Raw genomic sequence first — 24,006 nt, forward strand, 5'->3', positions numbered from 1 at the left:
CCAACCAACCCATTGAAATCCTGCCCTGGGCTGATGGGAGTTGGAGGAGGGGAAGACACAGGCAGCTTGTCACTTTATACAACATAAACATTAGCATAGGAAAAGGATATGCTGAGAAAAAATAATCACACTGGAAAAAAATATTGTCTTTATAAACAGAAGGTCTATGTGTAGTATTTCATATTACTGACTGTGAAATGATCAACAGGTGCTCCTTCTGATGTGCTTTCCGTTGCGGCATGTTCCGTGTTGCAGACACTGACAACAGACAATCAGACACAACTAGCAGCTGTCTTGGCGGCAGGTGCAACCAGCGTTTGACATTTTGTGCATGTTTGTGAGGTCTCCTTTTTAATTACTTGGTATATTGATTTTTACTCCAAGATCATAGCTCGTATGCTCTGAATGAAGCAAGCCTAGAGTTTCCTCACTCCCAACTCACTGGTTCTGCTTTTCAGTTTAGGGGCGGTTGGGGTAGCCTAGTGGTTAAGGCGTCACGATGAAGACCTGGGTTTGATTTCCAACATGGGTACAATGTGTGAAGCCCATTTCTGGAGTCCCCCGCCGTGAGATTTCTGGAATATTGCTAAAAGCGGTGTGAAACCAAACTCACTGACTCACTCCTTTTCGTTTTAAATTTTATCTCTTTTTTTTATATATTAAAATTAATCATATCAGATACTAAGCAGTAGTCTACAAGTCTACATAAATCTCTGAAATGTCAACCTGTCCCATCAATTAAATGATAATTAATTTAGAACTGGAGATGGTAATCCAATGTAGTTAAAGCCTGCTTGAAAAGTAAGTGGTGACACCGTGCTTCCACCAATGTAGAAAGATGTTTTATGAATAATTCAAACAAATCGTAAATCCCAAATAATGGCATTTCAACCCACCAGAGCCATGGTTTAATGTCACATGACAACCAGTCTCATTAACCTCTCAATGACACCATGACCTTTGACCTGTGTACATTTGCAATTAACATGTGTTCTCTGATAAGATAAGCCTTGCAAAAGGTTAATGGGCTTTTAACTGTTTGTGGTTAAAGAAATGAGCATTTTGATGTTGACAGGGAGCTTATGGCTAATACCGGTAACCATTTTGATTGTGTTGGTTCATATCCCTGACAATATGAGTGAGATTTATGCTTGTCACACATTCGGCTGAATGACTTTTTTCTACAAGACAAACTATCTCAAATATTTAGAACAGGGTTTGAAGCTTTAGCGTGTTTAAATTTTAAAAGGTGCGACTTCCACTTCGGGGAATTGATGCATTGAAGAAGAATCATGACAGGACTTTATGTTTGTGGATTATTGGAAATGTTCTCTCTTGGATCCATTGCAATGTCAGGTAATATGTACAGGGTTGGGTTACATTTGGCTAAATTAAGGTTAAAAGATTACAGGTGTGGTGATTATTCAGAAAGAATTCTTATGATAAATTCCGCAGCTGACTACATACCTTTGTTATACAAGCTGTCGTGGTCTCCTTAAAAAATATGACTGTCATAAGTGTACAGTGGTGTACAGGAGTCTTAGCACTTTGATCTTAGTGATATGACTTTTGTAAGTCTTTGTTGAAGTAAAGGTGTTTAACAATGCTAAGATATAAGGGATTCTCTAATTGTAAGTCTTTTTTAAAGTAAATATGTTTGACAATGCTAAGAAATAAGTGATTCTCTAATTGTAAGTCTGTGTTGAAGAATCAGAGTAAGAACTATGACTACACAAAGATCTAAGTGATATGATTTTAAAACCTAGTAGTGAGTGATATACAGTTACAGTGATAACAGTCATAGTAACTCTTAAATCTGTGTTAAGTAAGAACTATAACTGCACTAAGATCTAAGCAATACATTTATTGTAATGCGGCGAAGTATGATGGGAGCACTCACTCCTGACATTTTTCAGCACTCACTCACTCACTCACTCACTCACTCACTCACTCACTCACTCACTCACTCACTCACTCACTCACTCACTCACTCACTCACTCACTCACTCACTCACTCACTCACTCACTCACTCATACAAGAATAAAGTATGGATAAATTACACATCTTGGACATTCATAATGCCCCGATTTGAACTTTACATACAGGTTTCCATGAAGATTGGCCTTTGATAGCAGCCTGGATCCATGTGTATATAATTTGGCTCTGAATGGCAATCAAATGTACATGTGCACACATAAATCAGTTTATCAGTGATCGGGGCGACCTCTGATCTGATAGGCTGCGCTGGAAATGGCTTTGCTTCTTTCCGCTCCCTAATTGAACCACCAGGTTTGGACAAATGATTTAGATGGTCGTTGGTGATTTGTATGTACAGTAATTTAGATGTCTATCCATGTTGAATACATGGTCTCTTGTCTGGTTGCCTCAGAGGGCATGGTGGGAGAGGGTTGAGCTTTTCCTTTGGGGGTCAGGATGACACTAAAGGCAACTTGTATAGATTTTAGCAGTGTTGGGTATAAAAACTGCTCTGATTATATTTTGTGTCGTATATTTTGCTTAGAAATCACTTAACCTAAAAAAATAATATTTTAGTTAATTTGTAAAGAAATGTTAGTCTGCTATGCAGTAGAAGATTTGAATTTGTATTTTATTTTTTTATTTTTCATGTGACAGGGTAAAACTAAATTTAGATATGCTGTTGGAGAAATGAGGCAATATATGATGTTAAACAATATATTGGCGATGTTGTTGCATTTGCGTGTTTGTGTGGGTTTGACATTCTGTTACTTTATACTAGGGGCGGTGGGATAGCCTAGTGGTTAAAGCATTCGCTCATCACACCGAAGGCCTGAGTTCGATTCCCCACAAGGGTACAATGTGTAAAGCCCATTTCTGGTGTCCCCCGCCTTGATGTTGCTGGAATATTGCTAAAAGCGGCGTAAAACCACATTCACTTACTGTTACTTTATTCTACTCAAAAGAAATTCAAGAAAACTTGACTTTTTCATAATACTTTAGTTAATCTGTCATGGCAACTTCTTTTGGGTAGTACAGGATATATTAGCACCCGTGAAGGTCGGATTAGAATGAATCTTCAGTAACCCATGATTGTCGTAAGAAGCGACTAACGGGATTGGGTGGTCAGGCTCGCTGGCTTGGTTGACACTTGTCATCAGTTCCCAATTGCGCAGATCGATGCTCATGCTGTTGATGACTGGATTGTCTGGTCCAGACTCGATTATTTACAGACCGCCGCCATATAGCTGGAATATTGCTGAGTGCGGCGTAAAACTATACTCACTCAATCACTTACAGGATATATTAGAAAGGATTAAGAGATTCATTTCCTTGTCCTCAAGAAATCTAAATGCCAAAGTATTGTAGTTCTACGGAATACCCGATATGTTTATTTCCAGCTTTCAGTGTAATCATGTGTATGTTTAAGAGAACAAAGTGTTTGTGTACAAAAGGATGATTTTAACAAGGAACAATAAGAACGGATGAACAAGAAAGGCTGTAGTGAATAAAAAACAATTTGACTTGTTCATATAGATTGAGTGATGACATAGGGGTTACTTGGTAAGCCGTAGACAGGTGAAAGTCTCTTATCAAACAGCAGGCAGTGAACAAGGAGCCAGTGTCTGGGATGTGTTCTACAAAGGCAGGACACCCATAGTGAAAGTCGCAGCTTGTGGTGCATGCATTTAGGTCAACTTGGTCAACCTGTCACCTTCTCATGCTGATAAGCAAGTTCTATTTCCTTTATGCATAGATTCTGAATCAAAATATGTTCTATGTCTGATATATGGGTTGCAGGGTAACCTAGTTTTAAGGTGTTTTCGTTGCTTGGCCATTGATCGATGTTCTATTTTACACAAAATGAGAATTGTTTGTCCACCTGCCTTGAATTAGATGAAATAGTGCTGAACATTCCTTAAAGTGTACTCAGTCCTAGATTCAGTCTGTAGTTATTCAGGGCAGTGGGGTAGCCTAGTGGTTAAGACGTTCGCTCGTCACATGAAAAAATAGGTTTGATTCCCTTGTAAAACTTATTCATGGAAAGAAATCTGAGAATGGCTGCAAATATAAGTAAGTGTAAGAATGAAATTTGGTATGTCACTGAAAATAACCACAAAGTTTGGCTTGGAAGGACCAAACTGACATTTCACACAATGACTTCCTTTGTAAGATTGTGACAAGCATATTTTTTGGCTAGGCAGTAAGCGTTGCTCTACAATATGGCTGTATTTTCACTTTTTTTTCTCTCAGTGTAGCAACATATATCCATTGCTAGGTCTATTCTAGATCCTGTGTTTATATATAAACCCATCTGCGAATGTCCTTCACTCACACTGGTACGATAACAACTTTTTACTTACATAATATATTGGAAGACAATGACAGTAGCAGGGAGACGTGCCAAACCCATTCATTGTGTGGCTGTTTTACTGAAGTTGGCGTCTGCTTTAATTATTGCAAAGGTTCTGTTTTGGAGAGCAAGAACTAGAAGGTTCTCCATCTTGGAGAAAGTGTCTTGATTTTTTGTATGACTTATCATGTTGGTATTGAGATACAGAAAGGCCATTCCTCTGTAGTGTTGAAGGGGTGGTGGGGGTAGCCTTGTGGTAAAACTGTTTGTTTCCCCAAATGTGTGAAGCCCATTTCTGGTGTCCCTCGCTGTGATATCGCTGGAATGTTGCTAAAAGCGGTAAAACCATACTCACTCACTCACTGTAGTGATGATCATGTGTTTGATTCAAGTGGATGATTTTACTGTGGAATGATTTGGAGTAAGAACATGTTGTTTGTTGTTTAATGCCACACTTGGCAAATATTCCAGCTGTATGATGTCAGTCGGTAAATAATCAAATCTGGATCACACAACCCAGTGACTGACATCATGAGCATTGAGCGTGACTATTCTGTTTGTCACTCCCACGGTTGGTCAGGTTTTATGAGTCAAGGATAAAATCTGCAAAAACATGCATTTAAGATATATTGCTGGAATTTTTATATGTTGAAATTAGAGCTGTGTATCGTGGCAAAACGTGAAGACGATATATCCTGATACCAGTGTAATGAGGCAAGATGATATATCATGAAAGTATTAGCAAGGAACCTGCGATATGATTATCATCACAATACAATGGTGGTGACACGATGCGTATCCCGATCCTTTACAATTTCTAAAAGCAGAACAGATATGATAGATAAGATGACTTTAACTTTATTTGTTATTCAGCAGAGCTTGTGTTACATTCACACACACTTAAAAAGCTGTTCATCTAATAAAGTTTCAGCATTTAATGCTTAAGAAAATAGTCAAACATATTCAGTATACCTTGATCTAATATAAATATATTTTAAAATGAAGTTTCCCTTGGGAACTTGTGTTTCTGCACCAATGCATTTACAAACAATTAGGGTAATTTTTATCAGAATCATTGAAAAAAACCTGAAGTATGCTTTCTAAATTTTATCTTCTCTTTCTATAACAAAGCTAAAACAATGTTCCAAGTTGTTAAAACTGGTGTTTTTTGTCAAACAACTAAAACATATTTCAAATACTTGAAGACAAGTATTCTACAGTTCACAGAGTTTGAAAAATGTTCACATTCTTTCACTTATACACCAACTCCTTTGTTCATGTAACAAAGATAGCAGATACAAACAAATTCCTATAATTTTCAATTTGTTTTTATAATTCAGAAGAATTTCAGAGAGACTCCCTTCCTATTCCTAGTGCAACAGGCCTACTCCTTACAACTTTAAGTAGTATTTAAGATGTACCGGGGTATATCATCATGGATCCTTGCGATATTAATATCCTGATATATTGCCTAAATGTGTTTTGTATCAATGAACTTGTATTGCGTAGTTGACGATACAAACATCGATAGTATCTATGAATCGTTACACCACTAGTTGAAATACATGCTGATTGTGTATGATTCCTTTAATGTCAAAAGAGTTGTGATCAAAGGGAGATAACTCATCATGAGATCTCATGATCAATCTGAAGTTTGTTCATGCTGTTGGACACTTCCTGCAAAGTGCAATATCTATGTCTTGATAGGACAGATGGCGGTGTCCAGGTACATTACTTTAGGGATTCTGGAGTAGAACACAGCCCTCCATAAATTTGCGACAACTTACAGCAAACCCATGAAGATCCAGGTTAGAATTGGTCTTCAGTAACCCATGCTTGTCATAAGAGGCGACTAACAGGATCAGGTGGTCAGGCTTGCTGACTTGGTTGACACATGTCATTGTATCCCATTTGCATAGATCGAGGCTCATGCTGTTGATCACTGGATTGTCTGGTTCAGACTCAGTTATTTACAGACCACCGCCATATAGCTGGAATATTGCTGAGTACGGCGTAAAACAACCAACTAACCAACCAACTTACATCGACTGACATGATATTTGTGATACCAACAACTTAAGAAATTTGCTCGATATAACAAAACAAATATAAAATCATTATCCAATACATCCAGATATTGTTCCATTTCTTGTTGAAATATTTTTGATAATCATTATATATGAAGGATAAGCAGCTTGCAATGTGACGATTGCATACCCTCATTCTATTGATGCAAGACAACTGATCATCAGATCAGGGGATCAGCTGCATAAAGCTGATGTAGCGTTAAGGCGATCGTAACTCTCATTCTTTAGCATAGACTTACAACTGTTGTAGCAGTTCAGTCACTCCAGCTGTGGACAGAACTGACTATCTTCGGTTCCTGGGCAGGGACACATTGATGGCTGAAAACACCATTATGGAAACTAAGCCATTATTACGCTGATGTTTAAGGAGACTGTTGCTGTTGCAGACACGGGCCACACCTGTCGGTACGAGGGTCAGTCGTTTCATGATGGGGAGAGCTGGCAGCTGGAGAAGTGCACGATGTGCGAGTGTCGCGACGGGCTGACGTTCTGCAAGACCAAGACGTGCAACGCACCACTGTGTGGATGGATGGTCATACCAGAGGGAGAATGCTGCCCAGTGTGTAAAGGTGAGGACAGCTGGATTAAAGATGGTTTCATTGCTAGACATCACTTACGATTTTCAGTTTTAACATCTCTCTTCTATCAAGAAGGTGGTTAAAGCATTCGTTTGTCCTGACGAGGACCCATTTCGATTCGACACATGAGTACAATGTGAGAAGCATTGTCCTTTTGCCTGTGCCATAACATTGCTGGAATATTGCTAATAGTGGCATAAAACCTTACTCACTCATCTATCTAGAATGTAAACATTGTGTTCTTTATTGTTCCTTTGAGTTATGATGAGTATATAGTGAATACGCGAAAGAACCTGTGAAGATCCGGTTAGAATTGGTCTTCAGCAACCTATGCTTGTCGTAAGAGGCGACTAACGGGATTGGGTGGTCAGGCTTGCAGACTTGGTTGACACATGTCATCGTATCCCAGTTGATTAGATTGATGCTTGTGCTGTTGATCACTGGATTGTCTGGTTCAGACTCTATTATTTACAGACCACCGCCATATAGCAGGAATATTGCTGAGTGCGGCATTAAACAACAAACCAACCAACCAACCAACATATGCTGAAAGATGAAATATTTAAGAACAAAACATGTTTATAACTGAGAAAGAATGAAGATTTTCTAACTTCTTGTATATCATGTGTGATTGAAGGTGGCACCTGTTTTCAAAACTTGAATGATGACTGATGTTGTCTCTGTGATGCAGGTTGTGTGTCGGACTCTGGCAGCCTTTACAATAACTCGGACGTCTGGAAGGAGAGTCCATGTGTGACCTGTCAGTGTGATGCTGGGCGGGTCCTGTGTCAGGCCGAGATGTGTGCCGTCAGGTGTTCCAAGCCACGGCAGGTGCCCGGCCAGTGCTGTCCAGTGTGTGATGGTGAGTGTAGAAGGTTTGCAGGTGTGGGTACCCTAACTATCTTTGTCATGGAGGTATGAAGTTCTAGTTGGAGGTTGTCACCGAGGTATGAAGTTCTAGTGGGAGGTTGTGCCGTGAGCTGTAATGTAAGGTGTCGCTGTAAAATATATGTGTTCTTGCAATTCAGATTTATAACAAAACTTTCAAATTTTAAAAAATGGTTCTACTAGAAGCTCTCGTAAAATCTCCATCATCACCATCTTCATCAGGCTACACATCAGTTTTCTGATTTCAGACATTCCTGAAGAGGACACCCCGCGACTTTGTCCTGACTCGCGGAACTGCAGTCTCACCTGCCCCAATGGCTTGGAGAAGACGGACAAAGACTGCTTCTTGTGCAAGTGTAAGAAAGGTCAGTTTGGTAGTCTGGAGCAAATGATGATTTGGGGTGTTGGGGTGGTGGAGTAGCGAGGTGGGACCCTGGTCTTTCTGAGGAAGACAAATGTATCACATACCTTCCTGTACCAGCCTATGTTAGCCACTAACATGTTGAAATGATGATGTTTACTTATAGTTGAATGTTTTATCACTTAATTAGATTTAAATCATGATTTTTTTCGCAAAAATGTAATCTCCAATTATACTTCTAAGGGAAAATATTACCTCGTCACAGCAGTTACCAAGTGTGACCTGTGTAACTGAATGCACAGAAATATCCTTAATCTCTTCTGGGTAGTTAAATCAAATTTACATTTTAAATGCTTCTCTCATAAAAGTTTAATACATTTTATATGCAGACAAGCGAACATGTGCATATAAGATTCCATGTTTTCAGAAGTGTGTAAGCTGGCTTGTAAGTACGGCTTCACCACCAACGCCAACGGGACCAAGAACTGTGAGTGCGCGGAGCCTCAGGATCACTGCCCCAGCCTCGACACCTGTGAGAAGCAGTGCACCTACGGATATAAGAAGTCACGAAACGGTTGCCGCAAATGTCGCTGCAACAAGTGTCCCCCCCCTTCAACTGCACCAAGTTGTGTTTGTATGGCTATAACCTAAATGACCAAGGCTGTCAACTGTGCAAATGCAAAGGTAGGGAAAAAGCAGTTACTAAAAAATCATGTTTGCTTTCAGTAGATGATCTGTATGCAGTGGTAGAATCAAAGTTCTCTTGACTGCATTGAAGTGTGGTGCGGTACAGGTGGTGTTCATGAACACCTGGTGTCATTTTCCTTTTTGATGCTCTTTAGCAGTTTATCAGTCTTGTATGGGTTTATTGATATTGATATTGATATCTCTCTTGTATTGATACTTTATATCTACATATATACATTAATGTGCCACTTCAACTCAGCAATGTGTCTCGTTTCCATTGTAGAAGCCTTGATGATACCCAGTACACCATCTATCGACTACACAGACCCATCATTTTTTGGTGTCGACAAGTCGTGCATGTCTCTGAGCGGACACCTTCACGAGGACGGAGAGTCGTGGCATGACGGATGTCGGATGTGTTATTGTCACAACGGCAACGAGATGTGCTCCCTGATCGCCTGTCCCGTGCCACGATGTGATAACCCGGTGTTCCGGGTCGGAGATTGCTGCCCATCATGCCCAGGTGAGTTGGCAGGTTGGAAGAAATAATGTTGGTCATTTTCTGTCCAGTGTTACTTGGCTAGGTTTAACGCAGCCTGTGTCATAACAATAATTTGATGACTGCAGTGTAGAATAGTGTTCATTCAATTAATATATAGTTTTGAAAAATAGTCTTTCATGCACATTAATACATTCAAAAAGATTGATTGAGCCAGATCAGAATTATATCGTTAAGGAAGCCAAGGACTATATGGTTTTGCCTTCATTATCTTACCATCACATTAGCATACCAGATTCCTTGTGTGTTAGTTTGAATCTCAAATCCATCCTTGTAAAGATGGTTCTTGGTGTGCCAGCGCCAGAATCATGTTTATGCGGTAACCTTTTAGACATATATCACCTCAGGCTGTTGTCCAGTATTTAACAGCTGTGATTTAAGTGAATGCTGTTCACAAGGGAATAGAACCCAAATCCCTCACTCACTCTGTCTTTTCCACCTCCCTGACACCTTCCATGATATCTGTAGGTGTGCTTGGCATCCCGTCAGAGAACGGCAGCAAGCAGTCGTGTCAGTCCACTAACGGCCAGCATCTGGTGGAAGGGGAGACGTGGAGGATGGATGACTGCACCCAGTGCATCTGCCATGACGGCTCTATCCTGTGTGAGAGCGCCACCTGTCCAGCCATCCTGTGCTACCACCCCGTCAAGTCCGCTGTACTCCGCGGACCAGTGCTGCGCCCACTGTACAGGTAAGTCATGGTGATGTTATAGCCACAATACATATATGTAAGTTTTGGTATATTATTATTATTATTGCAAAGAAATTATGATTAATTATGTTGACCAGGCTGTCTTGGTCAAAATACACAAGGTAATTTCGATTAATTTAAAGTTAAATTCCAAAAATGAATTTTCTAAAATATTTGTTGTTGTTGTTTCTAATAAACAAAACACACATTTTCAATCAGAGAGAAAATTTACTTTTGCAACTTGTGGGTGATTATAAGTATTAATATTAGATAAATTGGCTGGGTTTTCATGTATAATCTGAACCCTGCCATGAATGTTCTGTTCCAGTATGCTGAAAAATGAATTAACTGTTCACATTAACTTCCAGTTGGTTACTAATGCATACTTATATTTTCAGCCTCTGACCACCTGCCCACAGTTACCCGATTGTCTTCGCGCCCCTGTAAGTCTGACTCAGGGGTGTTGTACAAGCAGGGGGAGGTGTGGAAGACCAGCCCCTGCCAGAGCTGCACCTGCAGGAACGGCCAGGTCCACTGCTACTCTCAGATGTGTCCCCCACTGAACTGTAACAAGACAGTCCTCAGGAAGGGCCAGTGCTGTCCAAGCTGTCTTGGTGCGTTCACAACCTTCTTTAACTAATGTCTATGTCCCTGGGTAGAATAGGTCCACAGTAATTCATGCTTGGCTGCTCTACAGTGCTCTCTATGGTCTAACCCTAGGTTATTGATTTGCAAGTTTACCCCATGAAGAAGTACAAATATTGATATCAACATTGTCATTATTTCTCATTGTTTCCTCACCATAACGAAACTCGTAACCATTCAGGATTTACATCACTTCAAGGACTTATAGGAGTTGTAAAACAAGTCTGGAATGTTTGACATGTATTATGTATGGCCTTGACCTGTATTACATGACCTTGACCTAAGGCATGTGTGTGACCTTGTATTGTGTGTAGGACCTTGACCTGTCTTACATGACCTTGACCTTCAGTTATGTGTGTGACCTTGACCTGTATTACCATGTGTTACAGAGGTGAGCCTGCCAGGCATCTGCACCAAGGACGACATCACCTACAGTACTGGGGAGAGATGGCAGTCCGACAACTGCACTGAGTGTGTGTGTGAAAATGGTAAAATTCTGTGTGTCCCCATCCCCTGCCCTCGGCTCACCTGCACAGTGATGATACGGAAACCCACACAGTGTTGCCCCTCATGTCTGGGTGAGTTCTCTGTTCACTGATAGCTCAATAGCCTCTTTCAATCCAATATTGTATTATCACTAATGAAAGTATCGACACATAGCTGTTGAACATGGCCTCATAAGCACTAAATGGCTGCCAAATTATGACATCAATATTAGCTTTCATTCTTTTTCGTCTTTTCATTTGCTTCCAAATAAGACATTTTGATGAGTTGTGAATATCCATTCAACACATTATATTACATATGAATTACTGTTATCATACTTACATGAACTAAAATACTAAAGAAATCTCAAGGTATAGTCAGTGTGGTATTATTAGGCTTTGAAATAGCAGTACAGATTTGTGATCACATGGGGAATCCATTTTGGGACGGTTCAGAGCAACCTAGTTTGGCTGTAGGAGGTGCCAATGTCATGTAGTCAGATTTGGTGACTTAGTTGATCACCGGATCGTCTAGTCCAGACCAGACATTTCACAGGCCACAGTTACAGAGCTGAAACATGGCCGAGTTTGTCTGTAACAAGAAGCAGCTTACTGGTATATTTCTAGTACCTACATGGCTCGAGTAGGTGAGACTTACCCTATGTTATTGTCCCACAGATGCCTCATTCACCACAAGCATCCTGGAGCAGCACTTCCCCCGCACCACCTCCGACCACCACAACAGGAGATACACCACACAAGGTACGAACTATCTCCTGCTGTCAGTCACTGGCTGTATACAAGACAGGGCTTAAAAAGACCTTAAATTTGAAATTTTACCCTAAAAAGCCTAATTCGTTAAAGCCTCGAAAAGCCCAATTGCCAGTGACTTGCCCTGAAAAGGCCCTAAATTTAAACCATGTCCAGATTTCTTCAACTTTCGTTGTTTTGAATCCCAGATTTGCCCGGATTATGATGCTTGGTGTGTCTACACCATGCACACACTCATGGGTTTCACCAAAGTGATGAATGTCTGACACCTATATCAATTTGGGCTTTTCTTCTATGTGATGGTATTGTGCCTTGATATGACTGAATACTATTGAAAGTGGTTCTAAACTAACTCCTTCATTTTTATGGAAAATGAATAACAAATTTACAATGAAAGCAAAAAAGAAGAGCCTTTTCCATTTGTGTACAAATACCCACTGGAGGATTCAGATCCAACTTGTTTAACTGCTAATGACCCATCTCTGATAAAATATCATGTCACAGAAGACTTTGATTTTATTCTCATGTATGCTCACATATGCTGTCATTATTTGGCTAGGATATTGCTGAAAACAGTGTAAAATGGTACTTTGCACTCACCATAGATCATCTAACTGGTCCGGAAGTACATGTATATTTGTTGTGTGCCTGAATCCAATGTCTTATGTTCCAGGCCCTACAGAGGACTTCAAGGCAAAGGACAACTACATGATCGGGATTGTTCTGTTGGGCGTGCTTCTCTCCATTGCTCTGATCGCAGTGCTGATTCTGGTGCTGGTCATCCTGCGGCGCCGACACACAGGGATGTTCAAGATGACCGACAGTCCTGTGGTCACCAAGATCCGACCCAAGTCCACCAATCTGGAGCTCCAGGGTGTGAACCCCTTCTTGCTAGACTCCCCCAGCAAGCAGATCAACTGTGAGCGCAAACAGAAACTGGAGAAGCACCTTGCCTCCTTGGGACCAGCAGTAATAGCCAATGAAAAGAGCAAACTGGACTTGTCACCCAATCACCAGTATCAGCTCATTAACACTAACCCAGAATTTGAGCCTAAGAAGGATCCACATGGTAACTGTGTGTCTAACAAGACATTTGACCAGGCATAGAGTGTGAAAATGGAAGCATTTGGATTGGAAGAATGGAGATGGAAGAGAAAGGGTCTGAGGTGATTTTGGTGCATATGTGTTGGTGATTATATACATCGTCATCGGATGGTGACATGACTGCCATCTTTGGTGCAGGGTGACATCCTTTGTGACAAAGTTGGGTTGTGATTATCAACACTGTCATCAGATGGTGATGTGACTGATGTCTTTGGTGCAGGGTGACATCCTTTGTGACAAAGTTGGGTTGTGATGATCAACGTGTCATCGGATGGTGACGTGACTGATATCTTTGGTGCAGGGTGACATCCTTTGTGACAAAGCTGGGTTGTGATGACTTTACAAGATGATCTTCTCTTGTAGTTTGCTAAGCAAGCTACCTACCACATGGTCTGTGTGTTTGACTGCATAGCAGGAATTTTGTGTATATTAGCAACATGCGCAGACCGGACAGTGGGTTCCACCTTGATCACTTCCTGAAAGCTGCTCTGTATATACTCAGCATCCACCAAACAAACAACCTTGCTTCATGGAACAAAGTCAGCTCTTCGGGAAAAGATTTCTCTCAACGACAAAACAAAAACCACAATTCCTGGCATGCTTGTCAGGACATCAAAAGTTCCTCAAGTCAAAAAAAAGGTTCCATGATGAGCCCAAACATAAGCCTTGATTCTTGAGGCAGGGTTTTTTCCATTCAAGGTCAATGTTGAAAGGGCAAACCAACAATCAGCCTTCATTCATTTGAACACACTAGCTCACGCAGTCAAAGGTACTGTAAACATACGACAGAGATCAAGACTAAAGTATCCTTAATTTGTGGAATAAATTGCAAGTTTTGCTGTCAAGGTTGCTATTCACTAAAGGGAGCTTAATCATCAAGCTTGCTTCATGGGATAATGAGTTCTCCAGCAAAGGTCACTGTTTACAAAGGGGAAACATGTTCCTGTGAAGCAAGAAGCCAATTCAGCACCTTCACATGGATGAAGATAGAGGTGACTCGTAGAAGCTTGATCATTGTTTCAACACCTTTACTCTGCACAGTTCCTGTTTCCAGTAAAAGCGGTACCACATCTAGAAGGTCTCTGAGGAACAAGTTGGTTATTGGTGGATGCTGGAATATAACAGATTGCCTACATAGCTATGTACATGACTGATTTGGTGCAAAGAATGTGTGAGTGTGTGAGAATGAGAAGATGACAATGAGTGAGTGAGTGCATCTGATTTAAGAGGGAGGAAAACACCAGCCACATTACTGCGGATCTGACTGCGTGCAATCAAACTTCGGAGAATATTATACTTTAAATATTTGCCGTCACGTTAGGCAAATTTTAACCACCATATTAAGTCCATGACGTTTACATTATTGTTGTTGATTACTTACGAAACAAATCCTATCTGTGTATGATTCTCTATGTTGGTAGCGTTGCCCGAGATGAGATGTGTGTGTGAAGCCTCAGTGAGGTCAGGAAACATCTATTTTGTGACGACTCTGTAACTGTGAAATGTAATCACAAGATGTAAGGTTATTTGTGTAAGGTTATATTTATTACTCAGTGAGCATCAATGAGAACTGCTATAGGATGAAGTCCACGTCAAGTACTGGCGACCTCTGAACTTGCTAAGCCACACTCCAGCAACACAGTCAGATATTCCCTGCATGGAAAAAGGGTTTTCAACCCTTTATTTTTACAGAAAATCATTTTCAGCTTTATCAGGAACTTTTAGATCTAGTGGAGATATAAATTTATTGTCATATTATAGGTTAAATGTAGTGTTGCTGCTTTTCGTGATATTCGGCCAGACATAACTATCTCAGCTGGTTACATTTGGACAGTGGTTTAAACCGTAGCAAATCACTAAGCAGAGTTACCTCCCTTAGGCATGCCAAGATTCATAGACTTGGTTTGATCCCAAACTCATCCTGACCCTAGGTCCGGGCAACATACCTCTCCTCTTTGGTAAATAACTGGCATCACTTTTGACCATGTTCCAACATTAAGCTGTGAGGAGTTATGGGACTGATGTCATGGGAAATAGACCAACTCACTGACATATTTAAACCGTGACACCAGTACATCAGAGCAAGTCCAGAGATTCCAGTGTTACCTGTCCCGTCTAGTCCATGATGCTTCATTGTGTCATTTCATCAATAGCCCATCGTTGTATTCTGCTTGTTGAGTCATCCCCTGGTGCATCATGTACAAGATGTACACTATGTCTTTGTATACAATATTGCTTGTTAAGTGGTTGCTTTGTTTGTAATATTGCCATTTATATCTTGATATATTATATCGTTTGTGTATGTGCTTCTGTTATTGGAACATCTGTGTTATACGTCTAGCCATTTACTGGGTTCCTGGTTAGAGTATCTACCTGCTTATTGAGACACGTACTAATTATTCAAGAATATCTGAATGAACTGCACCATCGTTCCATTTCAAACTTTGAGGCTAAAATAATTACCGGTAGTATTTTAAAGTTAAAAAAATTTGAAAGAAGTAGCAACAGTAGAATTCTTCATTCTTGTTTCAAGACCCTCGAAATTAGCCAAGGGTGTCTTTTGCACCTCCTTGAGTCTGAAGACATTACAGGACAGGACAAATACAAGGTATACTCGGTACACATTACTGTGGATAGGGGGAACAGATGCCTTCAGGGACAATGTTGTCCACTAGTTCCTAGAATGTCCTTTGGTATGGACGATGTTGTCCACTAGTTCAGAGAATGTCTTTTGGTATAGATGATGCCGTCTACCAGTTCAGAGAATGTCCTTCTGCATTGACAATAGTGGCCACAAGTTAATGGAAAGTCCTCCTTTCGGTATGGACGATGTCCAGAAATTCAGAGAAAATCTTTTGGTATGGACGATGTTGTCCACTAGTTCAGAGAATGTCCTGTATGGACCATGCTGTTCAAAAGTTCAGGGAATCTCCTTGTTATAGACAATGTTGTCCACCAGTTCAGAAAATATCCTTCAGTATACACAATGTTGTCCACGAGTTCAGAGTACGTCCACCAGTTCAGAGAACGTCCTTTAGTATGGACAATGTTGTCCACCAGTTCATGGAAAGTCCTTTGATATGGACCATGCCCATCAGGTCAGAGAATGTTCTCCTGTATGGACCATGTCTACAATTTCAGTTTTGTTCCTATGACACAATTCAGTCATCTGTTTAATGAGGAATCTGTTCCTCAGATGACAGCAAGGTCTTTCAGGTAATGAGACATTTGTTCCCAAGGAGACATGTCTTCAATGGAATGACAATTATCTGGGGACCATTTTCATTTGGAGGAAGGGGTGGTATGGTAGCCTAGTGATTAAAGCATTTGCTCGTCATGAAGAAGACCCAGGTTCGATTCCCCACATGGGTACAATGTGTGAAGCCCATTTCTGGTGTCCCCCATCATGATACTGCTGGAATATTGCTAAAAGCGGCGTAAAACTAAACTCACTCATCCGTAGGAGATGCTGTGCTGTGATGATGATGTTGTCATTGAGGGGGATGTTGGCCCTGTCAGCACTAGTTATGTTACCATGGAGATGACCTGATAAGGAGGTGCTGTCCCCAAGTGTTTGTCAGCCTGTTTATCTGTATTTAGGTGTCATATGAACCAAGCACAGATGTGATGAGACACTGTCCTGCCACGCCCACCTCCTCCTCAGGATGGGATGCAGGAACGTGTGTGTAATGTGTGTGTTATGTGTTATCTCCCTATAGCTTTACACCAATGATACATGTCCTTCATTTTATATATACATACATATATCTATTGCTTCTGTCAAGTGATAGAATTAACTTATGTTTGGAAATCTTTGTATTCAGTAGAAAAGTTAATTAGAACTTGTGTGTCTTTGAATGAGGAGTGATCATAGGGCAAGTTTAGCTGCAACCAAATATTTAGTGCTAATATGTAGATGTTTTAGGTTTTTGACAGTTGTCTGTCTCAAGGCTTGAACCGTTGCGACTTCAGATAATTAAGCACAAGTATTCACTCTTGATCATTGCCCAGACTTGCTTCAGACTTCCAACAAACTGAAGGAAATATTTTAGTGTTTTTGATATAAAATAAAAGCTTGCCTTTGAAGCTGGTCACTTTTGAAAATAACAGCCGATGATTTAGTGTATATCACCTTAATTTTTAATTAAAGTAACAAACAGATTTTGTGTAAGAAGACTACAGGAATGTTACAGGGTATGAGATTGCTGCTTGGCAGTGGTCATGTTGTCAGATGTTGTGAGTTGCGATGTTGTTGCGATGTTGCCAGAGACACCTCTGTGACTTACTAGGGCAGGACTTCTGCTGCAAAGCAGGACAAGGGAACAATGTCAAGGTTATGGTGGCCATATTGGATTTCAAGTTGAATCCTTTATGTGTTGAAAGCCAGTCAGGTTGTGATGTGGTCGATGACATTGATAGTTCATTACGAGCAGAGATCATTCCATAGTTTCCAAATGAGTTTAATATATGTTTGTGCTTCTGTACCCCTGAATCTCAGCTATTAGCCTACCATTGCCTAGAATTGCCCTACTATAAGCTTCAAGGGGAGAATGAGAGTGTGAGCTACAATTGTGTGATTCTACAGACTGTCTTATAATAACCTTGTGGCAACAAGATGTATACGATTACGAGTTTAGTGGTGTAACGGTATGGTGATACAGTTCTGTATCACGATACGAAGGCTCATGATACAGTACAATGCCTGTCTTGCAATACATTACAAGTTTGATGTAAAAATGAAATAATAACAGAAAGTCCTGAAAAACCAGCTTATGCAGATTCTCAAGTATTTCCTGATTGGCTATAAATAGTAGAATCTCTTGCCCCCAAGCATATGTTTCTCTCATAAAGTATCACATCTTTGGTAATTAAAATTCAGGGTTGTGATTCACCTGCAAGAAGGAAGAGAATATGTACTTTTGAATCAAAAGTACTACATCCAGATACGAATCATATTGCACCCATATTATCGGAGTATGTATTGTATTGTGGCCTCACCATTACACCACTAATACAGTTAACAAGTACTTCCTGAATTTATCAGGACTCTTTTCAATAATGGCATCCCTGATCATTGTACTCACAATGAAAACACTTTCTCATGAGATAATAACAGCAAATGGTTGTGAAGTTAGATGGTTTTTACATTTAATAATTTTGATATATTAAGATATAATTGAATAGGCATTATTTTGATGAATAATTTCAGAAAGGGTGATTCAAAATTTCAAATCTATTAAGTGTAGAATGACATTATGAAGAAGTTTAATGTCCCAGGTGATAGGCTGTATATTTAGGAACGCAACAAAACCATCACTCTCTCACCATCACAAATTAATAGGATATTCCTTCCCTAACACATTGTCATGATGTAGGAAAGATTACACTGTGCTTGGGTAAATTGGGCAGTATATTGGGCTCAACATGCATTGCTAGGATATATTGGTTCATAATGCATTGCCAGGAACAATTGGTCCAAACCAAATTACTCAAGATGTAATGGGCCTTAACAGTATGTGAGAATATAGCCATGTATCCTGGCATTATGAAGAAAAATCTGTATGTCTACTGTGTGAGGTTAATGCAGAGGTATGTCCTAATGTCCTAGCAGTGCAAGGATATGTCCATGTCCTGTAGCCAGCTCTGTGGGATATGCTAATATGTCCTAGCAATGTGAGGATATGTTCATGTCCTGTAGCCAGCTCTGTGGGATATGCTAATATGTCCTAGCAATGTGAGGATATGTTCATGTCCTGTAGCCAGCTCTGTGGGATATGCTAATATGTCCTAGCAATGTGAGGATATGTTTATGTCCTGTAGCCAGCTCTGTGGGATATGCTAATATGTCCTAGCAATGTGAGGATATGTTCATGTCCTGTAGCTATCTCTGCAGGGATATGACCATGTGTTGTGTATGCCAATTTATCTCAGCATTGTGAGGCTGTATCCATGTGTTCTGTAGCTACTTCTTTGAAGATATGCCCATGTGTCCTATAGGAACCCTATGAGAATATGCCCATGTGTTGTATAGATACCCTATGAAGATATGCCCATGTGTCCTATAGGAACCCTATGAGAATATGCCCGTGTGTCCTATAGGTACCCTATGAAGATATGCCCATGTGTCCTATAGGAACCCTATGAGGATATGTCCATGTGTCCTATAGGTACCTTGTGAGGATATGCCCATGTGTCCTATAGGTACCTTGTGAGGATATGCCCATGTGTCCTATAAGTACCTTGTGAGAATATGCCCATGTATCCTATAGGTACCCTATGAAGATATGCCCATGTGTCCTATAGGAACCCAATGAGGATATGCCCACATGTCCTATAGGGAACCCTATGAGGATATGTCCATGTGTCCTAGCTTTGTGAGGATATATCCATATATCCTTTACCTACCTGTGAGGATATGCCACGTGTCTTCAATTTTTCAGGATGTGTCCTAAAGCTACCAACAGCTCTATTAGGATATGCCATATATTCTAGCTTTGTGAAATGTCCAAATGTCCTATAGCTACCGATAGCATTGTAAGGATATGCCAAGTATCCAAGCTTTGTGAAATGTCCATATGTCCTATAGCTACTGGTAGCTCTATGGAGATATGTCCATGTATCTTTGTCTCAGCGACACTAAAGTGGTAGAATGGGATATCCCGACTGGCTTACTATTGATATAGGGGTGGAAGGTTGATGTATTTGGTGCATTGTGTTACATCGTTGTACATATTACTGTGTAAATATTTAGCTGTTGTTGCTAGGCGTATGTGTATCAATGTGATGTGTTGTCAATCTGTCCAGCCAATCAGATGCTGCATACTACGTCTGCTGGTCATGTGATGTGTTGTCTGTCTGTCCAGCCAATCAGATGGGGTGTACACATCTGCCTGTCAAGTGATGTGTTGTCTGTCTGTCCAACAAATCAGATGCGGTGTCTGCTGGTCATGTTACAGATGTCTGTAGCTTGCAGACCGAAAACTGTAGGACATCTTTGTTGTATATAGTATTTTGTACTAACATAACACAAATGGCAGAGACTATGATCAAATTTCAAATTAAAAACTATGTGAAAACTCTTGAGTTTGTTTTGTATGTCGGATTGGAATCACAGAATGTCATAGAACATGGAGCACAGGTGATAGTTTGGAGCCTCTTAATTCACTGTATAGAACTGAATCCATTATGCCAGAACATCGATCCTGGATTTGGATTTGGTAACCAGACCTGGTTGAGAACAACCATGCTGAGGTATTTGCCAAGCAACCACCTCTGGTATAGTGGTGTTTGCCCAGAGAGAAGGTTTGAGGTACTATTCCCTTCTTGGTGAAAACAAAGGATGTCTGAGGTGGCTGAGCATGCTAGACAGCTCACTTTGTGTGCTGGCGATTGGGTGACTGACTCTGAGGGTGTGGGTTCGAATCCCGGATGGGACTCAACCCAACAATAGTACGAGAATCTGTACTTTACTAAGAGAGTGTAATCCCAAATATAACATATGTTAAAAATCTTGTTTCTTATCACTTTTTATGGGTCGTGTGGGCGGATTTTATATTTCCATAATAATAGAAAATCAAAACTTAGTAGTGTGAAAAATTCATGCACATTTTGAGAGTCAAAGTTGCATTTCTCTAGTGTAAATTTTTTAAAACATCTTAGGGTCATGCGGTAATGGGAAACATATAATAAAGAATATTTGTAAACATGACCTAACCTTGGGTACATATCTGTGTACCGACAACGACAACAACGACCCCTTCAGCATCAGTATACTGTGTCTGTTGGCATGTTAAACTGCAGCATCTCTGTGGGGTAGCACTATAAATTAAAAATGGCACCAGTACAACTACGAGTAGACTCACATACAGGACAGTCGTGAACCATGAAATGTGTTAATATATGCTCGCACCCGTGACCTAAGGGGCATAACTCCCATGTCGTTTTTTTAACATAAAGCATACCGCTAAAATATTAAATATCGCACTGCCATACTCTTGAGCTAACAAGTGAAGTCTGCGACAGGCCCCGGAACTATACAACCAGGGAAGACTCTCGAACCAGGTGACCACGGTGAAAAACATGCACACTGAACAGATGCGAGTCTCAAGGCCTTACAAGGTTAAACAACGTCATCATGTTATAAAGACGTGATATGTCTCTGAGATATATGTGAAAATGTATGGATTTGAATACAAATAGCAATGAACATAACCGTAGTAATTGCTTCAATAGGCCTACTGTTTGCCTTCGATCGTTTACGATCAAAGGGAGATAACCAAGGTTCCTGGCATACCAGTATTTCACAGACAGATGTCTGTCTGTCTGACCAGTATTTCATACTTGTGGTTTCGTATTGACCAGCATTTTGGGGGGGAAATATATCCAGATTTTGGAGGATTTACTGTATTTACTATATATTTGACTACTATCAAGCTTGAAACAAGACTAACAATTGTGGGTTGTAGATGTACTGTACAGCCCCAATGAAAGACAAGAGTTCCGATCTGTAATCGAGGCGTCCCTGGTTTCCCGGATCTAGGAATTTTAAGACTGTCACTGACGTTGCACATCTTCATTTCGGCCTGACAGATGCTATCACGATGATTTCGCTGATAAGTATGAAGCGCTGTTTTAGTATAAAGTCCCTATTATATTATCACAAATTACATTTTTGAACACATTTAAAAACATATTTACATATAACATATCATATATTTGGGATAACACTTTCTTTGTAAAGTACTGATTCTAGTACTTTTGTTGGGTTGAGTCCCATCCGGGATTCGAACCCACACCCTCAGAGTCAGGCACCTAATCGCCAGCACACGAAGTCTGAGGCCTAGACCACTCAGCCACCGGATGGGACTCAACCCAACAAAAGTACTAGAATTTGTACTTTACAAAGAAAGTGTAATCCCAAATATAACATATTTTACATTTTACCACTTTCGAAATGGCATTGTGTATTTCACATATTTACATATGTCCGGCGTAATTTAGGATGTTAATAATTCAAGTCTTCTCACATGGGTATATTATTCTGCAGGTAATTTTTACTAACTGCAGCTTTTAAAAACAGCCGTATTCTGATAAAAAAAGAAATCACCAATGTGCAGATTTATGAGGACCAGTACAGTTAACAAAATGAAGTCTTACAGGACTCAGGACTAAGGGCAGATAATTCAAAATGAATTCATTTGAAGCGATAGAGTTCACCCTGTGGCACCCTAACAGCTCATTAAATACATGTGAAACCTGGCCAGATGTTGCCGTTTCAGATGTTATAGTATTTTGTTCTCTGGGGTCATATGTAATGTAGTTTGGAACACGCACGCACGCATGCACGCATGCACGCACGCACGCTTGCACGCTCTTTGGGTTCATATTTGAATATTAAACTACTTTATCCTATTGCTCCTTAGCTGGTCATTCAAATACATTATTCTTTATGAAAAATCGAAGACCATGTGGTTTGTTGTATATTTTGGATTCTAACTGTTTAACAAAAATTGCCATTTAAGGGAACTGAAAGAAGTGTTCGTAAAATATGTGAAAACACTCCGTTGACAGGTTTAATTGAAAGCTGACGGTGTAATGTACCAGAGAAAGAGATCAGTTCTTCTATAAGGGCATACAATTCTGGTAGTCTGTAATTAAAGTTTTGAAATGTGTTGTAAAATCAAATAATGAAAAACTGCAATAATGATTTCGAGGCAAGACCAAGAACGCAGGAGTCAGAATTGACACCCTCTTGCACCTAAAAGTTTCATGAAGTCACATCGTATGAAGCTACCATGTGCGAGCTAGGCCGATAACTAACTATGTCTGCGTATTTACTCAGTTAATATCAGATATATCCTTCAACGAGAAATTAGCTGGCATAGCAAATGGTCTACTTGCATCAAGAGCGAGTGAGTGAGTGAGTTTAGTTTACGCCGCACTCAGCAATATTCCAGCTATATGGCGGAAATCTGTAAATAATCGAGTCTGGACCAGACATTCCAGTGATCAACAACATTAACATCGATCTACGCAACTGGGATACGATCACATGTGTCAACCAAATCAGCGAGCCTGACCTCTGGATCCTGTTACTCGCCTCTTCCGACAAGCATAGGTTACTGAAGATAAATTCTAACCCGGATCTTCACGGGATTCATCAGGATACATTGAAAGGGCGTACCGAGTACGTAGCTACGAAGAATGCAAACAAGACTAGGTTTGCAACTGCTAGGAGTGTCATTAGAAGATAAATGACATTCAGTTAAGATGGGAATGATCCTTGAAAAGAGCGGAATTTGCTTAGCAAATGATAACGTTTCTGCCCAATGACAGGAAGCGATAGATACAGGGCTGAGAATCCTAGTACACGGCTATACTATAGAGTGAGTCTGGTTTTACGCCGCTTTTAGCAATATTCCAGCAGTGTGGGGTGGGGAACGCCAGAAATGGGATTCACACATTGTACCCATGTGGAGAATCGAACCCGGCGTGACGAACTAACGCTTTAACCACTGGGCTACCTCACCGCCCCTCTGCTACAGAGATATCTTGGCAGACACTAGTGAACATCAAAGCAAGAGAACACTTCCTCTTCACGAAGATCGGCAGCGCAGGACGCGGAATCGCAGGACGACTACATTGGTCGAGCTGACACCCAACTTGGAGAGTTACGTATGAGGCCAGGGTCGAACACATCCCCTTGCTGGACGCTGCTAAACGATGTCAGTGATGGAGAATATATGTGGTATTCGATAAGCGTATTGAATATACTAAATACCCATTAAACATTTTGAAAAGTGTTTTTACCGTGACCAAG

General features: G+C 40.4%; 2 protein-coding genes across 2 annotated transcripts in view; both read left to right on the forward strand.

Annotated features, from left to right (window-relative positions):
- LOC124280034 (cysteine-rich motor neuron 1 protein-like) overlaps positions 1 to 9,353 on the forward strand; it is an 81,623-nt gene extending 72,270 nt beyond the window's left edge. The window contains exons 5-9 of the mRNA XM_046715913.1: positions 6,805 to 6,987; positions 7,688 to 7,858; positions 8,133 to 8,249; positions 8,673 to 8,929; positions 9,216 to 9,353. Coding sequence (XP_046571869.1) covers positions 6,805 to 6,987; positions 7,688 to 7,858; positions 8,133 to 8,249; positions 8,673 to 8,896 — 695 coding nt within the window. The 3' untranslated portion in view covers positions 8,897 to 8,929; positions 9,216 to 9,353. The remainder of the gene's footprint in view (positions 1 to 6,804; positions 6,988 to 7,687; positions 7,859 to 8,132; positions 8,250 to 8,672; positions 8,930 to 9,215) is intronic.
- On the forward strand, positions 9,224 to 17,924 carry LOC124279985 (cysteine-rich motor neuron 1 protein-like). Its single transcript, XM_046715865.1, has 6 exons — positions 9,224 to 9,455; positions 9,960 to 10,094; positions 10,581 to 10,796; positions 11,217 to 11,405; positions 11,991 to 12,074; positions 12,757 to 17,924. Exons 1-6 carry the CDS (start codon positions 9,224 to 9,226, stop codon positions 13,188 to 13,190), a joined length of 1,290 nt encoding a protein of 429 aa, XP_046571821.1. The 3' UTR covers positions 13,191 to 17,924.
- Positions 17,925 to 24,006: the final 6,082 nt, after the last annotated feature.

Source organism: Haliotis rubra, unplaced genomic scaffold (genome assembly GCF_003918875.1).
Source record: "Haliotis rubra isolate DU_JTF1 unplaced genomic scaffold, ASM391887v1 Scf26, whole genome shotgun sequence".
Classification (NCBI taxonomy): domain Eukaryota; kingdom Metazoa; phylum Mollusca; class Gastropoda; order Lepetellida; family Haliotidae; genus Haliotis; species Haliotis rubra.